The sequence below is a fragment of the Vidua chalybeata genome, chromosome 4 (assembly GCF_026979565.1).
Source record: "Vidua chalybeata isolate OUT-0048 chromosome 4, bVidCha1 merged haplotype, whole genome shotgun sequence".
Lineage (NCBI taxonomy): Eukaryota > Metazoa > Chordata > Aves > Passeriformes > Viduidae > Vidua > Vidua chalybeata.
The window spans coordinates 57,903,647-57,920,836 of record NC_071533.1 but is presented as its reverse complement, the minus strand read 5'-3'; the positions used below and the strand labels follow the sequence as shown (position 1 = coordinate 57,920,836).

Genomic DNA, 17,190 nt, shown 5'->3' with positions numbered 1-17,190 from the left:
GGAAGACTTTTTTTTCAAATTTACACCAGAATACTCTCTTATCATTTGACCGTGGTTAATTGATTACATAACCTTTCCCTTTAATTATTAGCCCAAACATTCTAGTTTAACAGAACTATAACAAGTCGATATTTTTCCTAATCCAGACCTTTTGTCACTCCATCCTCCTTAAGAAAAAGAATTCTACACAGAAATATACCTTCAAGTACAAATTATATGTATCAAGCTTTACTTATTAGCCTTCCTTAGAGCCTAAAAGATTTCACCAGCATCAACATTGCTCTGTCATTTACCAGGAGAAAAACAGTAATCCTGGGAAATTAAAAACCTCTTTACCAATGTCTGAGTTATTTCCTGATTTGAATACTAAGCTGAAGCACAGAAAATCATGGAAACAGCTATAGACCTGATGATGCTCTACAGTCACCTTTAACTTCCCAACCCTGCTCAAGTGCCACACTTGTGTCCTGCAGTGTTTGTAAGTGTTCCATTTGGCCATAACTCTACACATTTTCCTGTTTATGCCATTTTCCCTCAGTTCTCCAGTAAAACAGAGATGTCCATGAATAAGCTAAATGGAAGGCACAGGACATGGCCTGTGGGATATGACCAAACTTTGAAGCCAAAAAGAGATTATCTACATTTCAAATAAAAGGAGCAAAATCACTTAATAATTGATGTCCTTTTGGTTTGGACTGTTTGTGTTCACAGTCTCCCAATATTGTCTCAAAGGAGCAGAGATAATTTGTTGGGAGATGACTGATTTTGATCTCGGGATGTGTAGCATGACAAATCATGCCAGTTTTCAAGGTAATTGCTTTTGAATTACAATGTCAAAAGTTATACAGTCCCACAGCAGAAATATACCAGTGTGCCTCTCTAAAATTGCCTTTCATTCTTTTCACTGACATAATCTTCAATTAGTTCAGGAAAGGTTACTGTGGTCATGGCTTGACATGATAAAGCTTGATGTAGTAAATTAAAAATGAACAGGAAATTATTCATCTATCACTGCCTGTGTGATTTTCAGCAACAGGTGATTGGTACTGAATATTAATGCCTGGGCTGTCCCGTGAGCTCACAGGCACCTGCAGGTCAATGAACCCACAGCAAAGTCTGTTGCAAAACATCCCTATCCAGAGATAAGAATGTTGTGGTTTCCTGAATTCAGTTAAAACCCTGGTTAGTATTGACAGGGATATTCCAGTTAATCATTACTGAGGCAGAACCCAGCCTTTTGTGCTGCTTTGTCCCCAGTTCCGAGTCCACCCAGGAAACAGCCCAGCCCCACGCACATGGATGGAGCAGAGCCTTTAATGTCCTGACTGTCCTACAGCAGCCCAATCCATGGCATGCCAGGCTTCCTGATGAACACCTCTGCAAAGAGCAGTGCTGACAGTGGGAGACTACCCAGAGAAGGAGAATCAGCCATTCCCTGGGCCTGCTCAAGCAGCTCAAACCTGAGGAAGAGAAAACAAGAACCCCTGCAGGGAAAAAGGCCCCCAGTGGCTGGATAGGAGCCCTGTCACTAGAGACCCAGCATTTCCCAGAAAAAAGAGCTGTAGGACAAGTGAAGAAATATGATGCATCATTGGCAGTGGTGAATTTTTATTCCCTGTGTGATTGCCAGGATTTTTGATTGCCCTAGAAAAGTCAGCGCTCAGTAAAAATGCTGTAATCTCTGAGAGGTTTCACCAAGCACCCTGCAGCTAAAAGTGCAGCCAGAGGAGAGGTGGATTAGTCAGCTTCTCTGACCACTTTCACACTGAGCAGCCAGCAAAACCCTCCAAACACCCACTTTTTTTTTTTTTTGATGCTCAGAAAATGCAGTGAATTTAAATAAAAATAATTGTTTAAATGAAATAATACATATTTATTGGTAATTTACATGCTTTACTAATAATGATGATGGACTAACATAATGAAGAACTTTTAATTTTATAATTATGTATTTCCCTGTCATGGACATAGTATCTTAACACAGATCTCAATAAAACCACAGCTCTTGCTACCAAGTGAAACAGAACAAACTGTTCCCTATAGAAATATTGTTTCATGAGATGTTCCTGCCTACAAAGTTTGCAAGATATCCTCAGGCAAAGGCTCTTTTCCTGGATATAGAATTAAGCAAACAAAAGCTGATTAATGTTGGATTTTGATGTGTCAGCTTCAGTCTTAATTTTTTTAATTTTCTGCAATCAGCAGGTTCTTTGGAAAGTATGCAGCTTGCAAGCCATAGGGTTATTTAGGGTAAGTCTTTCATTGAAATAACAAAGCAGTAACAGAAACTCAATCTGTAACTTATAGGACCTTGGACAATGGCACACATCAAAGGCACATGTCTAAACTGCAAGAAGCACAGATAAGATTAGCATTGCTGTCACACACTCCTAGAGCTGCTGCAAGTTTGTCTTGCTCTCTCTGTTTCCTCTAAGAAAAGTAACATACTTACCTGTGGTTCCAGGCAGCATGTGAAGTGACACAAGTCTGTCCAAAATATATTCTATACTTTGCATTGCAGTTTCTCTCAGCTGTGCTTAAGCAACGAGGTGTCCAGAATCCTGGGTGAATGCTGCAGTTCCTGGAGAAATCCAGGACATTTCTTGATGGAAAAATAGGTGAAGTTCAGGCAAGGCCATGAACATTGGTCTCATGGTTTATTTCCCTAAAGGAAAATCATGCTGCATCACATTGCTCTTTCCCCCTATCTTTATAGTTTTTATTGTAACAGGTTTCTGCTGTTACTAGCAAACAAGGTATTCAACATCCTCAGACAGGATGAGGGTGCGTGTGCAGGGCTGCTGGTGACCTGAGCCCGTGCAACCTGTCCCATTGCCTTCTGCAACACTGCTCAGCATAGCCATTGCTATTGCTCTGCTGATGCTCATTATTTCCCATCTCATTCCTCTCCCAAGTCTTGCTCCTGCTGATCCAAAACCTTGCCCTGTTAGGGCACTCTGTACTGCTGCATGTAACTTAACACAGCAAATATTTGGTTACGTGCGGTCAAACACGTCCCTCATGTCCCGAGGCACTTCATCTTTCTTCATTAACAGATGACAGAGAATGAAGGAGCAGTGAGTAACTGTAGGCTTTTACTAAACTGAACACTTAGGTGTGACTGAATATCTCATTACACATTTGATCCACCTCTTCATATGAATGGCCATTAAACGAAATGTCTAGCACCAGGGTACCACTACTTGATTCTATTGCTATATTATTGCTGTTCTTTGATTTTTCCAAAAATCTGGGTGAAGGCAAATATTTTATAAATACAGCTTTGTGACAACTGTGGTGTATTCCAATAGCATTTAACTTGAATTCTTGAATTCCGTGCAGTGGAAGCACAAGTAAAGTTCAACCATAAGGTGTATGAAAGGGATCAGCCTCCACCTCTGGGATCTTCCTTGGAATATGGTGTTTTGCCTCCAAAGCAGGATGAATACTGCAGAGCAATCAGTGTAGTCTAGAAATGCAAAGAAACAGTGAGGCCAAGAAAGTTATTTCTTGTAACATACAGATTTCAGCAATTTAAATGTGCATGTAGAAGATATGAAACTCTTTTAATTGTGTAGAAAATCGTGGTTTTGGCATGAGCATTTTAAAAGGTAGCACACAGTGGTGACTGGAATCGTTGGCTTATTTCCTTTGTTGCATCCATTGGTCATGGATTTTGAGATGCTGACCACAAAAGAGGCACATGAATTTCCCAGTGAGTGAAAAGGGGGATTTTTGAACTCTTTTTCCCAACTGAACTTTACCTACCAGTAATGACATCTTCATGTCATTAAGACAGACTTCACTTCCTATTAGCCTTGCAGTGAGACATCTCCTTAAATCTCAGTAAAGCAAACTGGATTCTGGAATGAACAAAGAAAGCATTGCCTATATGTCCTACTTGTTGCCAGACAGATGCATATCCAATGTGCAATATATCAACTGGGTACAAAAGGACCATTGGTAATTGTTTTTCTACAATGATTTTCAAAAGAGATTTCTTTTGTAACTCCAGTCTGGAGCCCCTGAAGCTCCTGAATGGTCTGCACTGTGATGCACTGCCCAGATTGTGCTTGCTATTTGTTGTTTTCTGTGCACCAGCAGTATGTCTGTTTGGTGATTTAGTACCATATGACTAAATGGAAAGTGAACTAAACAGCCTCCATCAGAGCTCTGAAGCATAATACAGCTCCCTCCAACTCATCATCTGATGGATCAAACCCAGAGTCTCCCAGATTCCATTAAAATATCTTTTCTTATGGCATTAAGAATTCAGGGGTCAAGTTTTAGAGCATGTTGATTGACTTCTGAGAACCAGAGGCATTTGGAAACACCAGCACCCCAAATAAAGGAGAGAAATAGGACCATGAAATTGCCTAGTCTCAAAGATGTTTCTTACAAACATCAGATATGTTGCAGTCTCCTGCATACCTGTGATTGGTGGATGAAATCTGAGGTGACTATGATGAGCAGTAACTTGTTGGTTGCAGTAACAAGAACACTTAAACTAGTGAGAACATGCCTGAGGAAGGCAAACATTTCAAGTGTTGCTGCAAACAGTGAAGTTTGTTTCCTCCTGGATTTAAATTAGCAGAAATGCTGTGACAGCAGCCACTGGATTAAAGTAGTGCTCACTACCAATGATCAGTTGAACTTTGGGCTGCAGGAGAGTAGTAACACCCTTAGGAACATCCCTTCATCAGGAAGAATCGTAAGTCCCCAGCCTAGGAGTGGGAATAGCACTCCATGATAAGTGGGTGTCCCAGTCATGAAACCAGCCAGAATGAGCACATTTGGATCCTTTTAGGCAGACAGTGGTTCCCTATCCATCAGGTCAGGTACATTACCTCTAGGCACCAGTGGGGTCAATGGACTGGAGTGTGTGTGAACTCCTGCAGCAGATGTGTCTTGTATTCATGAAGAAGCCTAAAAGACATGGCCTAGAATGCATTACATATGAGAGTGTGAAAAGAGACCTGTTGAGAGATAGACACTGATTTGCCTCTTCTATTTTCTCCTTTTATCCTGTTTTCAATTTTCAATTAATTCTATTTGCAAGCACCTAATTATTTGGCCTCCTCTGACTTATTCATCAATAGTAAATTACAGTAGCTATTTCAAAAGATAAAATTAATCCTAATGATAGCCAAAGTTACTTCTGAGCTGTGCTTATGCAAATCCAGAGGAACTTCATCAGCACTGAATAGACATATGTCCTTGAAAACATGCTCTTGCAAATGGGTGGAGCTCAGCAGGAAAACACAAGGGCACTCAAGGAATACAAATGCAAAGAGAAGTCAAACTCAACATTCGAGAGACGGGAAGGGTGATATGTAGACCAGTGCTATAAGGAAAGTAAGAGAGCTTTAATCTCCAAATACCTTCCTATGCTTCCAGAGGGTGAAGCCAACACACTAATGGAAATGTCAGCTGTACTCTTGCCAGACCTGTCTACAGGAGCAAGTATGGGGCAAATTCAGATGAGCCATGCAGGGGGGATCACAGGCAGAGACTACATAACCAGTTTTTGTTTTCTGTGAATTACACTTTTATTCACCACTAAGCATCACTCCCACAGAATCTCATGTGATCATTTCTTAACATTTCTTTTACAGGTACATTTTTCCTCCTTTATTTTGAAAAAGTCAACTTTACAAATTTCTACTAATTCTGTAATTTCTACTAATACTGCTCACATTTGATTGCCTGGTATCTCTCTCCTCACAGTGTAAAGCACTCAGAAGTTGTGGATCACCCTTATGAGATTAGGTTAAAAAGCAATTTTAAGGCAATAATAAACAGGAGGCTCTTTGTGTTTGGAATTTGGCTTTTGAACTGCTGGTACAGACTTAATTTATGTTTTTGAGCCTTATTTACACTGTGAGGGAAGTGATATGCACATTTTCATAGGATTCTGTGGATTGTATTATAAATGAAACATCAAGCAAAACAACATTCAAGATAAAACCACTGGATAACAAAACTATGTTTCTAATTGTTAATATTTAATCTGCCTCTCTGAAAAAAACAATTTTTATGCTTTTGCTTTTAAACCATTACTTTAATTTTTTTTTTAATATCTTCTCTCTAAATAACTGTTGAAAATTGCCTTAATTACTGATCCTCCTTGAGACCTGGGGGACTTCTAAATATTCTTCCAGACCTCTGCCTACGTGAGATCAGCCACACCATCAGAGCATTAAGAGTCAGAGCACAAAGCAGTTTAAGACAGTGAAGAAAGCTGCATCTGATTGAAATTCTGAGAAGAGCTTGGGCAGCACAATGTAATTACTTCTCTGGACATTGGCCAGGACATCATCAGCCAAAGTCCTCACTTGCAGTGAGTGGCCTGGGAGCTCTAGAGACCCTGTACAAGCAGCAACCTGATCACTAACCCAGATGGGAGACTGTGCACCCCAACACCCCATCTGCACCAGCACATGCAGCCCATATGTCACCATTTCTTTGGAGACAATATTTCCTCTGGAATTGCTCAAAGTCCAGCATCCCTAGTGTCCCAACTGCTGTCTGTCTCTGAGCTTACTCTTAATCTCTCTTCTGTGTCATTTGCACATGTAAGTGACGAATAGAGCATTTCTGAGTTTAACACTTACCTGGAGGCCTCCCTACCAGACACTGAGGACTGCAGGCTTTGAACAAGCAGTGGGAACAGAGCTGCCATGGCACATACATCTGGAGGAATTCAGCTGCTGTGGAATAGCCCAAAAGCAGTGCAAGATTTTTCAGGGAACCACACCACCTCTAGAGTGACTCTAGAGACCACAGCACCTTCAGGCAAAAGATGTAAAGGTAACTCGTATTATTTAAATAATATTCTATTATCTAAGCACATCTATTACATATAATTAGTGCACATATTATGGATGTACAGAATATATTCCTGTTACAGATAATATTGTAATTCCTTCCTTTTAAGATTAATTTTATCATCAAACGTTCTGGCTGGCTGGAACAACGCTCTTCCTTGGCACACACAAAACACCACAGAGTACTTATATGTGCACACTGGTGGACAGTTTTGAACATGTCACAGGCTCTCATTATATAACAAAGTCCTTTTGATGTGTCTGTTGCCTGGAAATGAATGTGAGACTTACATGTTCCACTGGGAGCTTTGGGTTAATTAAGTTTATCATTTCCACATGGGGTCTGGTATGATCTGTGGCCAAGGCAGGCAGGTAACATTGGCTTGATGGGAACATTTCACTGTTTTTCCACTTACTCACTATCACTTCTTTAAAAATCAGGCATTTACAGTGAGGTTCATGAGCAAGTTTGGAAGAAACTCTAGTGGCTAAATAAAACACATACTTTACATGGATAACAGTATGATTCCAAAGAAATCCCTTATGTATCAATCCTTGTTTAAAAGATAAGCTGAGCCCTAATGCATCCTTTCCTGCTACAAAGCTCTGCAAACAGGTAAAAGGCATTATGACATCTCCAGTCCCCTCTCTTTATCTGTGACCATACATTGTCTCTCTGTAGTAATAGCAATGGAAGGAGCAGGAGAGACACACAAATTACACTCTGAGCCCTCCAGGTGTCCAGTGTCTGATAACCCTAACCTTCCTAGGAGTCTTGCATTCTGCCTTCTTCTCTCTGGCTCTTTGAAGATAGGTGATGACTGCAGCCAGGGTTCAGAGTTCCCCTGCTCAGTCAAGGAGGGAGCAGAAAGTTCCAGGATGTTAGAACACAGAAATGCTCTAGGACTTGCAGCATTTATGGTGATAACAGGCAGAGGACATGCATGCTCTTGTCAGGAGCATCATCCAAGTGACAAAACTGCAAGGAGCCCCTGCAGGCTGGAACTTGCTGAATTTCCCATCCTTGAAGCTGGATTTTTCCTTTTGATCAATTCCTGTTATGGTATTCTTGGAACAGCCTGGAGGAACAAACTATATAAAACTATATTGAATTGGAATGCAAACCCAGCAGAGGTACAAGTGAGGTGCAGCAGCAACCAACAAGTGTTGAGCTGCCTTGCTCAGGGCAGCATCAGAAAGGAACACGGCAGAAGTGGAAAAGGGATGGGTATTCATTATCCAGGTTCAGCTCCGTCTACACAGAGAGCATGGCAGTGTGAAATGTGTCTTGTCTGAACACAGTCTCCACTATGGTTGGCCAGTTCCAGGTGAGGCGATATCAGGTGGCAATACCCATTGGCCCCCTGGGGGAAGAGGAGGGTGGGGAACTCCTGGAAGCAGGAAGGCTGAGTCACTCGGTTCTAGTCTCCTGCAAGTAGTCAAGCAACGTGCGAGATTAGATACATAATCTGTCCTGTTGCCAAAGTGGTAAATGAATAAAGGAGGTTACAAAAGGAACGGAAACTCATTCAAATGAAATTGTGTGTGAAAGTGGGCATAAAATACACTGCAGTAAATAGTAATGAATAAAACCTTGAAGGAACTGCAATTTTGCAGATTCTTAAGTAGTGCTGCACTGCCAGAGCTATTTGCTTGGCACTAACAATGTCTTCCCATTTCCTAGCGAATACAAAGAAATATGTAACTTTTTCCAGATAAAGCCATCTTATGTTAGGAGATAACTGTTGGGAAAATTCCAAATTTTCCTCTTCTCTTTTTAAAATAAAATTGAGTTTTTGACTCTTCTAAGTTTGAAGACAGTTTAAAAATTTGTGGGAGTATGTGGGGGTTGGATCCATCTAAAAAGATCATGCATCATCTAAAGCATTTACCAAATGTATAAGTATTCCATATTGCAGGAGAAGAGATACTCCCTGAAGCTTCATCTCGGAAGCTAAAATAAGTTTTCTCTCTTCAAAAGCCCTATCTTTCTTCCCAAGTAAATATTCAAATTATAACACCCAGGGTTGTCTGGAAAACAAACTATATTGCCCAGAAAGTAATCTAATTTTTCACCAAGATACTCCTAATAATTTTAAAATATCTAGAAGTTAGCTGGATATCTTCAAGAACAAATCTATGCAGTTCTTGTGCAGAATGGTCTAATCATGAGGCGTGGGAGAAGGGAACCACTGGAACTCTAGACCTCTGTCTGGTAGCTGATCCAGCCTCTGATATTCTTCCCATGATTGTCAAGGTCATCCAGCCTTCCTCTACTTTGTTTCCCCAGGTGTAAAATAGGGATGATTTTTCCATAACTCACATTGACACTAAGAAGGCTGAGACTGTAGGTTTTCAATATGGTCGGACTGAGGACTTGGACCACACACTCAGAATTCAAACCCATTCCTTCACTGCAGTCCTGCCTGCCCTGCTAGAAAAGGTGTTAGAAAAGTCACTACCACCAAGTTCTTCAAACATGAAGTTCTGACACAAGGACAACTGGTGCACCTGAGACAAAGTGTCAGAGAATTGAGCTCAGATGTGAACTTTTTTATAACAAGCAGAGGTTCTAAGATGAACAATACCAGGAAATGTTTTATTGATGTTAAGTAGCTTGACTCCACAATCACCAAAGTTATACTGACCTCAGTGACTCTGTAAATGCCCCAAAGAAAGACTCATATGTGATTGCTGTCAAGTAATTGCTTTGTGGATGTTGGCTGAAAAAACACAGGGCTTGGTAACTGCAATGAGACCTTAGACCCTCTTAGCCATAGAGCTGTGGTCAGTACAATTATAGAACAGGCTGTAATGAAGTTAGACTCCAGATATATTTGCACACTTCTGAAGAATATTCAAAACTACACTCTCATGGAAGTAAAAAATTCCATACTTTGGCTGAGACAGTTTTGAGATGGTCACTCTCACATTAGCCCACCTTCTGAGGAAAAAGGCTGCACAGAGATCCCCTTTTTCTGCTGATGCTCCACACTGTCCTTGCACAACTTCTTGCACTGAAGGTGAAATGCACCCTTGAGCTGCTGAGAATGAGCATGTTTTCCTCCTGCAAAGAGCCACACATGAAGATAAAAGTCAGCCCTGAATGGAAACAAGAAGATGAGGCAGAAAAAATGTAACACATCCCTGGAGAGGAACGTGCAACTCCAGCATGTGGGTCCAGATGCTGACAGTCCTGCAGATGGAGATGTAACTCACAGCTCTGGAATCCCTGGCTGGAATTTGCCCTGGGATATGTCACTGGCCCAGTGTGCCTGGTTGGCTGGCAGCCACAGGGAGAGCAGTGCCTTCTGGCAACTCAGAGCACAGTGATTGTGCTTGGGGCAACAAAGTCCTCACCATAGTGCTCCTGAGAGTAACAGCAGCTAAGGGTAGGTAGGATTGGATGTTTTCCAAAATATCTGGAGCAAGTAAGCCTCTTAAATCAGGCCTGCCCAGTGCTCTGTTTATAACCTGGAACTAATAGAAAGGTGTCTGTATACCAGAGTAGAAATTAATAATTAATTACTGTAGTGTATGATTGCTTGGGCCAAATAAAGCTCCTAATACTTCCCCTGCATTTTTGACTTTCTTATCTCAATCATCTCCTAATGTGAAGGGGTGTAGGCCAACACACAAAGTGTCTAGCAGCTGCAGTTTACCCGGCCTTTCAGCATTTGTGTATTACCCTTAATAATAAAGAGCTGGTAGCTGTTTTCCCACCCTTACTTGGCACTGAAATGGCTGTGTCTTCCAACCTCACAGGTGTTAGTGTTGATATCCCTTTTTAGTGGAATTTTGCTTTGCTGTGGGCACCAGTCAAACTAAAGTTATCCTGCATGGCCTGCTAACAACCAGTGTTTTCCACAGGGCATGCAGAGACTACAACTTCAGTAAGAAGAATCTGGTTCTTTTTTGCCATTTTTACCTGGTAAAATGCATCTGAATCCTTCTCAAACACAGTTTGTCTGACTAGTAGCATCATCCCACATTCAAGTCATAACTACACATCTTAAAAATATTCTAGCAATGACATATTAACAGAAGGAAACAGGCTATATTTTCTCAAGAGACGGAAATGCTAGTTTAATATGCTAGAACTTATCAGGGAAATAGTTTTTCATGAAATTTAAAGTTTCTTCAAGTAGACCACTAGCAGAAGACCATACTTCTGTGCTCAGATCCACAAGAAAAGTGTAAGTTATATTTTACAGTTCTTCCATCTGAATTTTCAAAAATTAGCAAAGATTAGTTGTCATTATTTAGCTTTACATTTTCTAAAATCTTTGTTCTTGGAGTTTTGGGTGGGGTTTTTAAGTTGTGGGTTTTTGTTTGTTTGTTTGGGTTTTTTAACAGAGATGAAGTTCAATGAACAGAAAAATATTTGTGTCCTCCATAGAGAAAGATAAAAGAATACAGAATATCAAAAGCCCATGCAGGCAGTGTTGAATATGAGCTCTTTATTTATTGAATAAGGGCCTACAACTTGTACAAACTTGTGTAACTCATTCTATCCCCATGTCTCTGTTTACCTACCAGAAAGTTTGTACAATGTGCTTCAGACTGTAGGAGAAAAGAGGGAATTGGTGTTCTCAAAGTGTTTTGAGATCCTTTGGTGAGATTAAAACCTGAAGATTTGCACATTTATTGACAAATTAGAAAATCTTGTTGCCCTTCATTACTGCAATGATGAAAATCTAACGATAATGTAGCTCACTATTTTTAAAACTAGTTTATAAACAACACTAGATTCACACCTAGATATTGTGAAAGATCATTCTTTGACAAAGGTTTAGCACTTACAGAAAAATCTAGTAAAACACACAGAGAGAGAGAGAGGAAATACTTTTAATGTATTTTGAAGTTTATTTTTCTTAATAATTTTTAGGTCAAAAGCATTGTACATAACCAAGAAGTGCATGGCACTGAATTCATCACTTTGGCTAGCACAGCTCAAAGAGGGCCAAGGAGATTACTGATACACTTCTGCACAGAGTATGTAACATCCACTGGTAACACATCCATTGGGTAGCAATCTGTGGGCACATAACATCTATAACATCTTCAAATGTGTTAGAGTAGTCTGCTGTGTATATACAAAATCAGAAAAATATATTCCTTCTTGCTTATATACACTATATAACATGAGAATAAAATCTGGAATGGTTTGCAGTAACTTAAAAGAGACCAGATTTTCATGATTCAGAGCTTTAGAAGCACCTCCTCAGCATCGTTTGTCTTGGACCATTGTGATAAAAAAGTTGCAGAAAGAAAGCAAACTTTCTGGACAGTATTCCTCAGCCACCTTTTTCTGGTCAATGTAATCTACATCTTCAACACAGTCTTGAGGACTGTGTTCTAGCCTTTTTTCAGTCACAGAGGCATCTGCTGGAGTCTGGACAACTTCTTTTGTGTGATGCATTTTGTTCTCTTTGGCAAGACCCACTGATGTTAGTAGGCTTGAGTGAGTCAACCTCAGGTGAGCACTTTGTGGGCCTTTCCTACACAATTTAGATTTTATTACACTTTTGGGGTCTTGACAAATCTGCTTCTGCTTCTTTAGAGATCGGGAGACTTGTTTCCAGTAGGATTTCTGGTTTGCTGCATACTGTGCACAGCTAGAAGGGTCTCCAGAGAATTCACACCAGAACTCAGTGTCACCGTGCTTGCACTGTATGTGCAGAGTAACGGCATTTGTATCCATCACTGACCAGGTGCACTCAGCATTTTCTTTGGTTTCAAACTTGCCTTTAGGAGATGATTTTCCTCCTTTTGACGTCTGCCCTTTTTCATTTCCTTGGTTAGATTCCTTTTGGTTTTTTCCACCATGTTCTATGCCTTGTCTTCCCTTTTTTCTTTCCTTCTGTCTTTCACAGTTGGCTAGTAGCATCTGGGAGACCAGCATCAACACACAAAGGAGTCCAAAGCTTTTGATCCTCATGGTCTCTGTCCTGCTTGTTAACTGCCTTCAAAGCAAACAAACAAACCTACAAACAAAACAATAAAAACAATAAAAACATTTTCACGTAATGCTGTAATACATTTGACCGTTGAAGTTTTTCAGACATGGCATTGCACTGCTTTTTGGTCCCTATTAAAGTGATGTTATCAGCAAAATGATCTGTCCTTTGTGTAAATAATACCTGTTTTAAATACCATTATGAATTATCCTTGTAAGAGGTTGTGGAATAACTTTCAGTTACTTCGTTATCTATGCAATGGGGAACAGAAGAATCACTGCCAGGCCATGCTACTGCCCAGTGACTGAGGTACCTTAATTAAAATCGCTTCTGCAGTCAGAGAAGGAATTTGAACTTTGGATTTGTCAGTCTCGGATGGATATCTTAAATTATAACAATCAAGAAGTTGTTCCCACAATCTCTCATTCTGTAAAATTACTCATAAGCATTTTTGACTCCAGCCTCTGGCTATTCTTCAAAAATGTGCCAGACAAGAAGGAAACTGCTTGGTTCAAGTTGAGGAAAACTATTTTGTAGGCACCCTGAAGATCCACTGGTTATGCCAGTATTTCAAATTTGCTCTGAAAAAAATGGTTGTCATTGTTGGTTATGGTTGTCTTTCCAGACAGCAAAAAGTAACTATTGATGCATTCTTTTCTTTTTCTTTACTGCTAAACAAACAGAACAAGCTTTTTGCTGTTGAAGATAACCTGCAGTGTACTGGGCTGTGTTTAAAGCTACCAAATTCCAGGGATAAATGTGCAACTTCAGTTTTGAAATGTAGCTAATTAGCAAATTATTATCCAGGTGATTCCTGCATCTGCACAGAGCATGCTTATTTCTGTAGGTGTATGCCTTGATAAAGCAGCTTTCAGGACTAAAGAGGGGTTTGAGTGTGCCATTTTGATGATTAAATCCCTAATGTATTTTTTAGATGTTTCCATCATAGTTATCTCTGTAGCCAAGTTTTTGTGTTAGAAAGCAGAAATCAATGTGCAGCCAGGCTAATAAAGAATCTATTACAACATTCAGTTATCTTCAAATATCTTTAGTTACATGATTTTAGAATGTAGAATACACAGGTAGCAGCTTATATGAGCAGGCTCTACTTAGTTCTTAGTCGACTTGCTTCATGCCTTACTACACACAAATTTTCATTCCATAAACCCCATTTTAGGGAACTTCATATGGCATTCACAGTTCTGTTGCAAAGACAGCAAATAATAACATTAAAATGGATAACAATTTCACAGTAACCTTTTGCTGCAAGTGGAACAGTGCAAAAGTAAAATAACTAAAATACATACCTTGCAGAGGGCTCAGAGACACCCAAACACAGCTCCTGATGCAATTCCGCTCTTTCAGAAGAGTCGGAGCTCCTTTGAAGAGCAGTGCAGGGTTTATAAAGGCAGGGACACGCCTTTGGTCTCCAGAAAGACTGTTACAACACAATAGGATACTTCAGGGCCATGTTCACTTACCTCTGACACACCTCCCTGGAAAAGTGCCAGTTCTCATTCCTAGTACAAAAAAAAAGCACCCGGCTGTGGGGGTGGCAAGGTGAGCTTGCATAATTTAGGTGTTCCTTTAGCCAAGTCCTTCCCTCCTCTTGAACAATGATAAGAACTTCATCAGATCTTCTCTAAAATGTCTTTTACCAGCTCTTGTGAGATGTATCCTGCAATGCCCTCAACATGTTGCACTATCATTGCATTTAGCAGAATTTGATAATGATAATGAAAACAATTCCACAAAGCATTTCAAAGTTACATTTTGAACTTTTTGTTACCCTGTGTCACAAAAAAATGGTATTGAACAACTTCAAACACCCAAAATAAGTAGCTATGTGAGGAGTAAGGAATACCAGTCCAGAGGAGGGCCACTAAGTTTATCAGAGGGCACCTCTCCTGTGAATACAGGCTGAGGCAGGCAAGTCAGCCTGGAGAAGAGAAGGCTCCAGTGAGATTTTCCAGCAGCCTTTCAGTACCTAAAGGGGGTCTACAAGAGAGCCAGAAAGGGACTTTGTACAAAGCGTGTAATGATAGGACAAGGGGTGATGGCTTTAAACTGAAAGAGATTAGAATTAGATAAAATATGAGGAAGGAATTTTTTTATGATGAAGGCGGCAAGACACTGGATAGGTTACCCTGAGAGGTTGTGAACTTCCCATTCCTGGAAATGTTCAAGGTCAGGCTGGATGGGGCTCGGAGCAAACTGGTCTAGTGGAAGGTTCCCTGTCCATGGCAGGGGGCTGGAGCTAGATGGTGTTTAAAGGTTCCCTTCCAATCCAAACCATTCTAGCATTCTCTGATTATATGACTGCATTTAGGACAGTGTTCATAAGCATGAAACTCATAAACAAATTCAAGCTCCTGCAGAATTAGTGACAGAGAGGTCTAAGATTCAACTGCACAGCAATGATCTATGTTCCCCCCTCTCTGACAATTTTTGTGTGTGTAAAGATGTGGGTTACATCATGAGTGCTCATTATGGGACCAGATTGAAAGAAAAAGCATTAGATAAATCTAAAATCACACTCAGAGCTGGGGATGGGCATCCCTCTTTGTAGCTTGCTTGTTTCAGGTTTTAGTCAAGAAATGTGAGGCATTTGTTGCATATGCTTGGGGAATATCAGAATAAAAGAAGGAGGCAAGAAGAGAGAAAAGCAGAAACTGGTGTAAGATATAGGCAGGTATTCCTCTTTGGTTCTTTCCCATCCAATGTAAATGGAATGATATGAAGGGACAGAGCTATAGTCAAAGCATTATCTAGACTGTTTTGGCAATGAGGAGACTATTAACTTTCTTTTAAAAAATCACAAACAAAAATTAGGAAGAAAAAGTGCAATTCTGCAACATGTGCAGGACAGAAATGAAGACAGTGAAATCCAAAGGGTTTGATCTGTGTATCAGGACTATCTCCCAAGATATGTCTGCTTTTGGATTGAGTTCAGCCATCAGATGTGCCCTGTGCACTTTTGATTGGCATAAGTATTGTATGAAACTATTTGCAAGAGTCCACTAAATGTGAAGGGTTTGTAGTTAACACTGGCAAGAGATGATGAATTAGGGGCAGGGATGACTCAGGGATGAGAAAATATATAATAATGTGTGGTGGAATGGAATCAGAGAAGTAGGACAATATAAGAGGTAACTAAGGGAGACACTGTCATGCTCAGGAATCCTAAACTAAAAAAATCCTAAACTATACTACATAGTAGGCACAGTACCATCTGAAGTATTTAGTATTTAGCTGGGATCCTCAAAACTGTGCAGCTGCATTAGTGTGGCTGTGTGCTGTAGCTAATGAGCCTCTCATCAGGGCTAATTACTCTAGGGACAGGATAAAGCCAAAGGGCCACGCTAACCTCATGTTCTGGTACTAATTTAGGTACAGTTTTAACATGCCTGATTGCTTGGGTAAACATACTATACATTGAAATATTTTGACAGATGAGAGTATAGGTTCAGCTATAAGAGCTTTGGGCAAGCTGCTGTTTTGGCAAGGAACTGCCAAAGCCAAAAACTTCACCAAGCCAGAAACTTCACCAAACCACCTTCCTACAGCAGCTGAACTATGTTTCCAGATAGGTAGGAGAGGATGGTTACAAGTATGTAAAGAACCATGGGAAATGTGACCAAGCACATGATTTACAGGAAGGAGCTATGTGTTCCTGTTCCAGCTCTGTCACAGACTTTCTCAGAGATATTCACTAGGAGATGCCAGATGTTCTTCATCTGGAAAGGGAATTTTCTTGTAGATGATGTTGCAACTATTGTTTCATCTGCATTTAGAAAATGCCATTTATTGGTGAAACTAGCCACAAGGTATTGAAAATATTTAAGCACTTCACCATTCATCACTTCCAAAATTTCCTGTTTTGATGCCTTTGACAAGCAAAATAAGTTTCAATGTCAATGTCAGTTCAGCTGCTCCATTGATGATAGGACATATCAGCCTAGTCCTACTACTTCATAAAAATGGGAGAAGACATGCAGAGAAAAGGCTGCAAAAGTGAAAATCTGCTTTCTGCTCCTTTGGTATTCCCTTCCCGAGGTTGTGGCAAGCTGGACATGCCAGCTCTTCGTGTCTGTAGTGTGCAGAAGCTTCTGTAGAGAGTTCTGCAGTCAAGTGTTTGTTGACATGGGCGCTATCATCTTTGAGATAATCTGTCTTGAGCCAGCTGGAGCTCTTTCCTGACCTGCGTAGATGATTTCAAAATCTCAGTAAACCAAGACTGACATATTTAGGTGCATAAAGAAACAGCCTCAGTCTATGGAGGTTGGTCTGGACATTAGGGAGTTTTATTGCTATGCCCTCAGAATATCTTTTTGGTTTGTTTTGTTATTATTAGGTATGAACTGATGTTTTGTGGATGTCTTCTACCTACCTGGGCATATAGT

At 40.3% G+C, this 17,190-nt stretch overlaps 1 protein-coding gene across 1 annotated transcript; it reads right to left on the bottom strand.

Annotated features, from left to right (window-relative positions):
* Positions 1-11,670: 11,670 nt before the first annotated feature.
* On the bottom strand, positions 11,671-14,173 carry FGFBP1 (fibroblast growth factor binding protein 1). Its single transcript, XM_053940959.1, has 2 exons — positions 14,095-14,173; positions 11,671-12,814 (listed from the first exon to the last, which is right to left on the bottom strand). Exon 2 carries the CDS (start codon positions 12,766-12,768, stop codon positions 12,052-12,054), a length of 717 nt encoding a protein of 238 aa, XP_053796934.1. The 5' UTR covers positions 12,769-12,814; positions 14,095-14,173; the 3' UTR covers positions 11,671-12,051.
* Between the last annotated feature and the right edge of the window lie 3,017 nt (positions 14,174-17,190).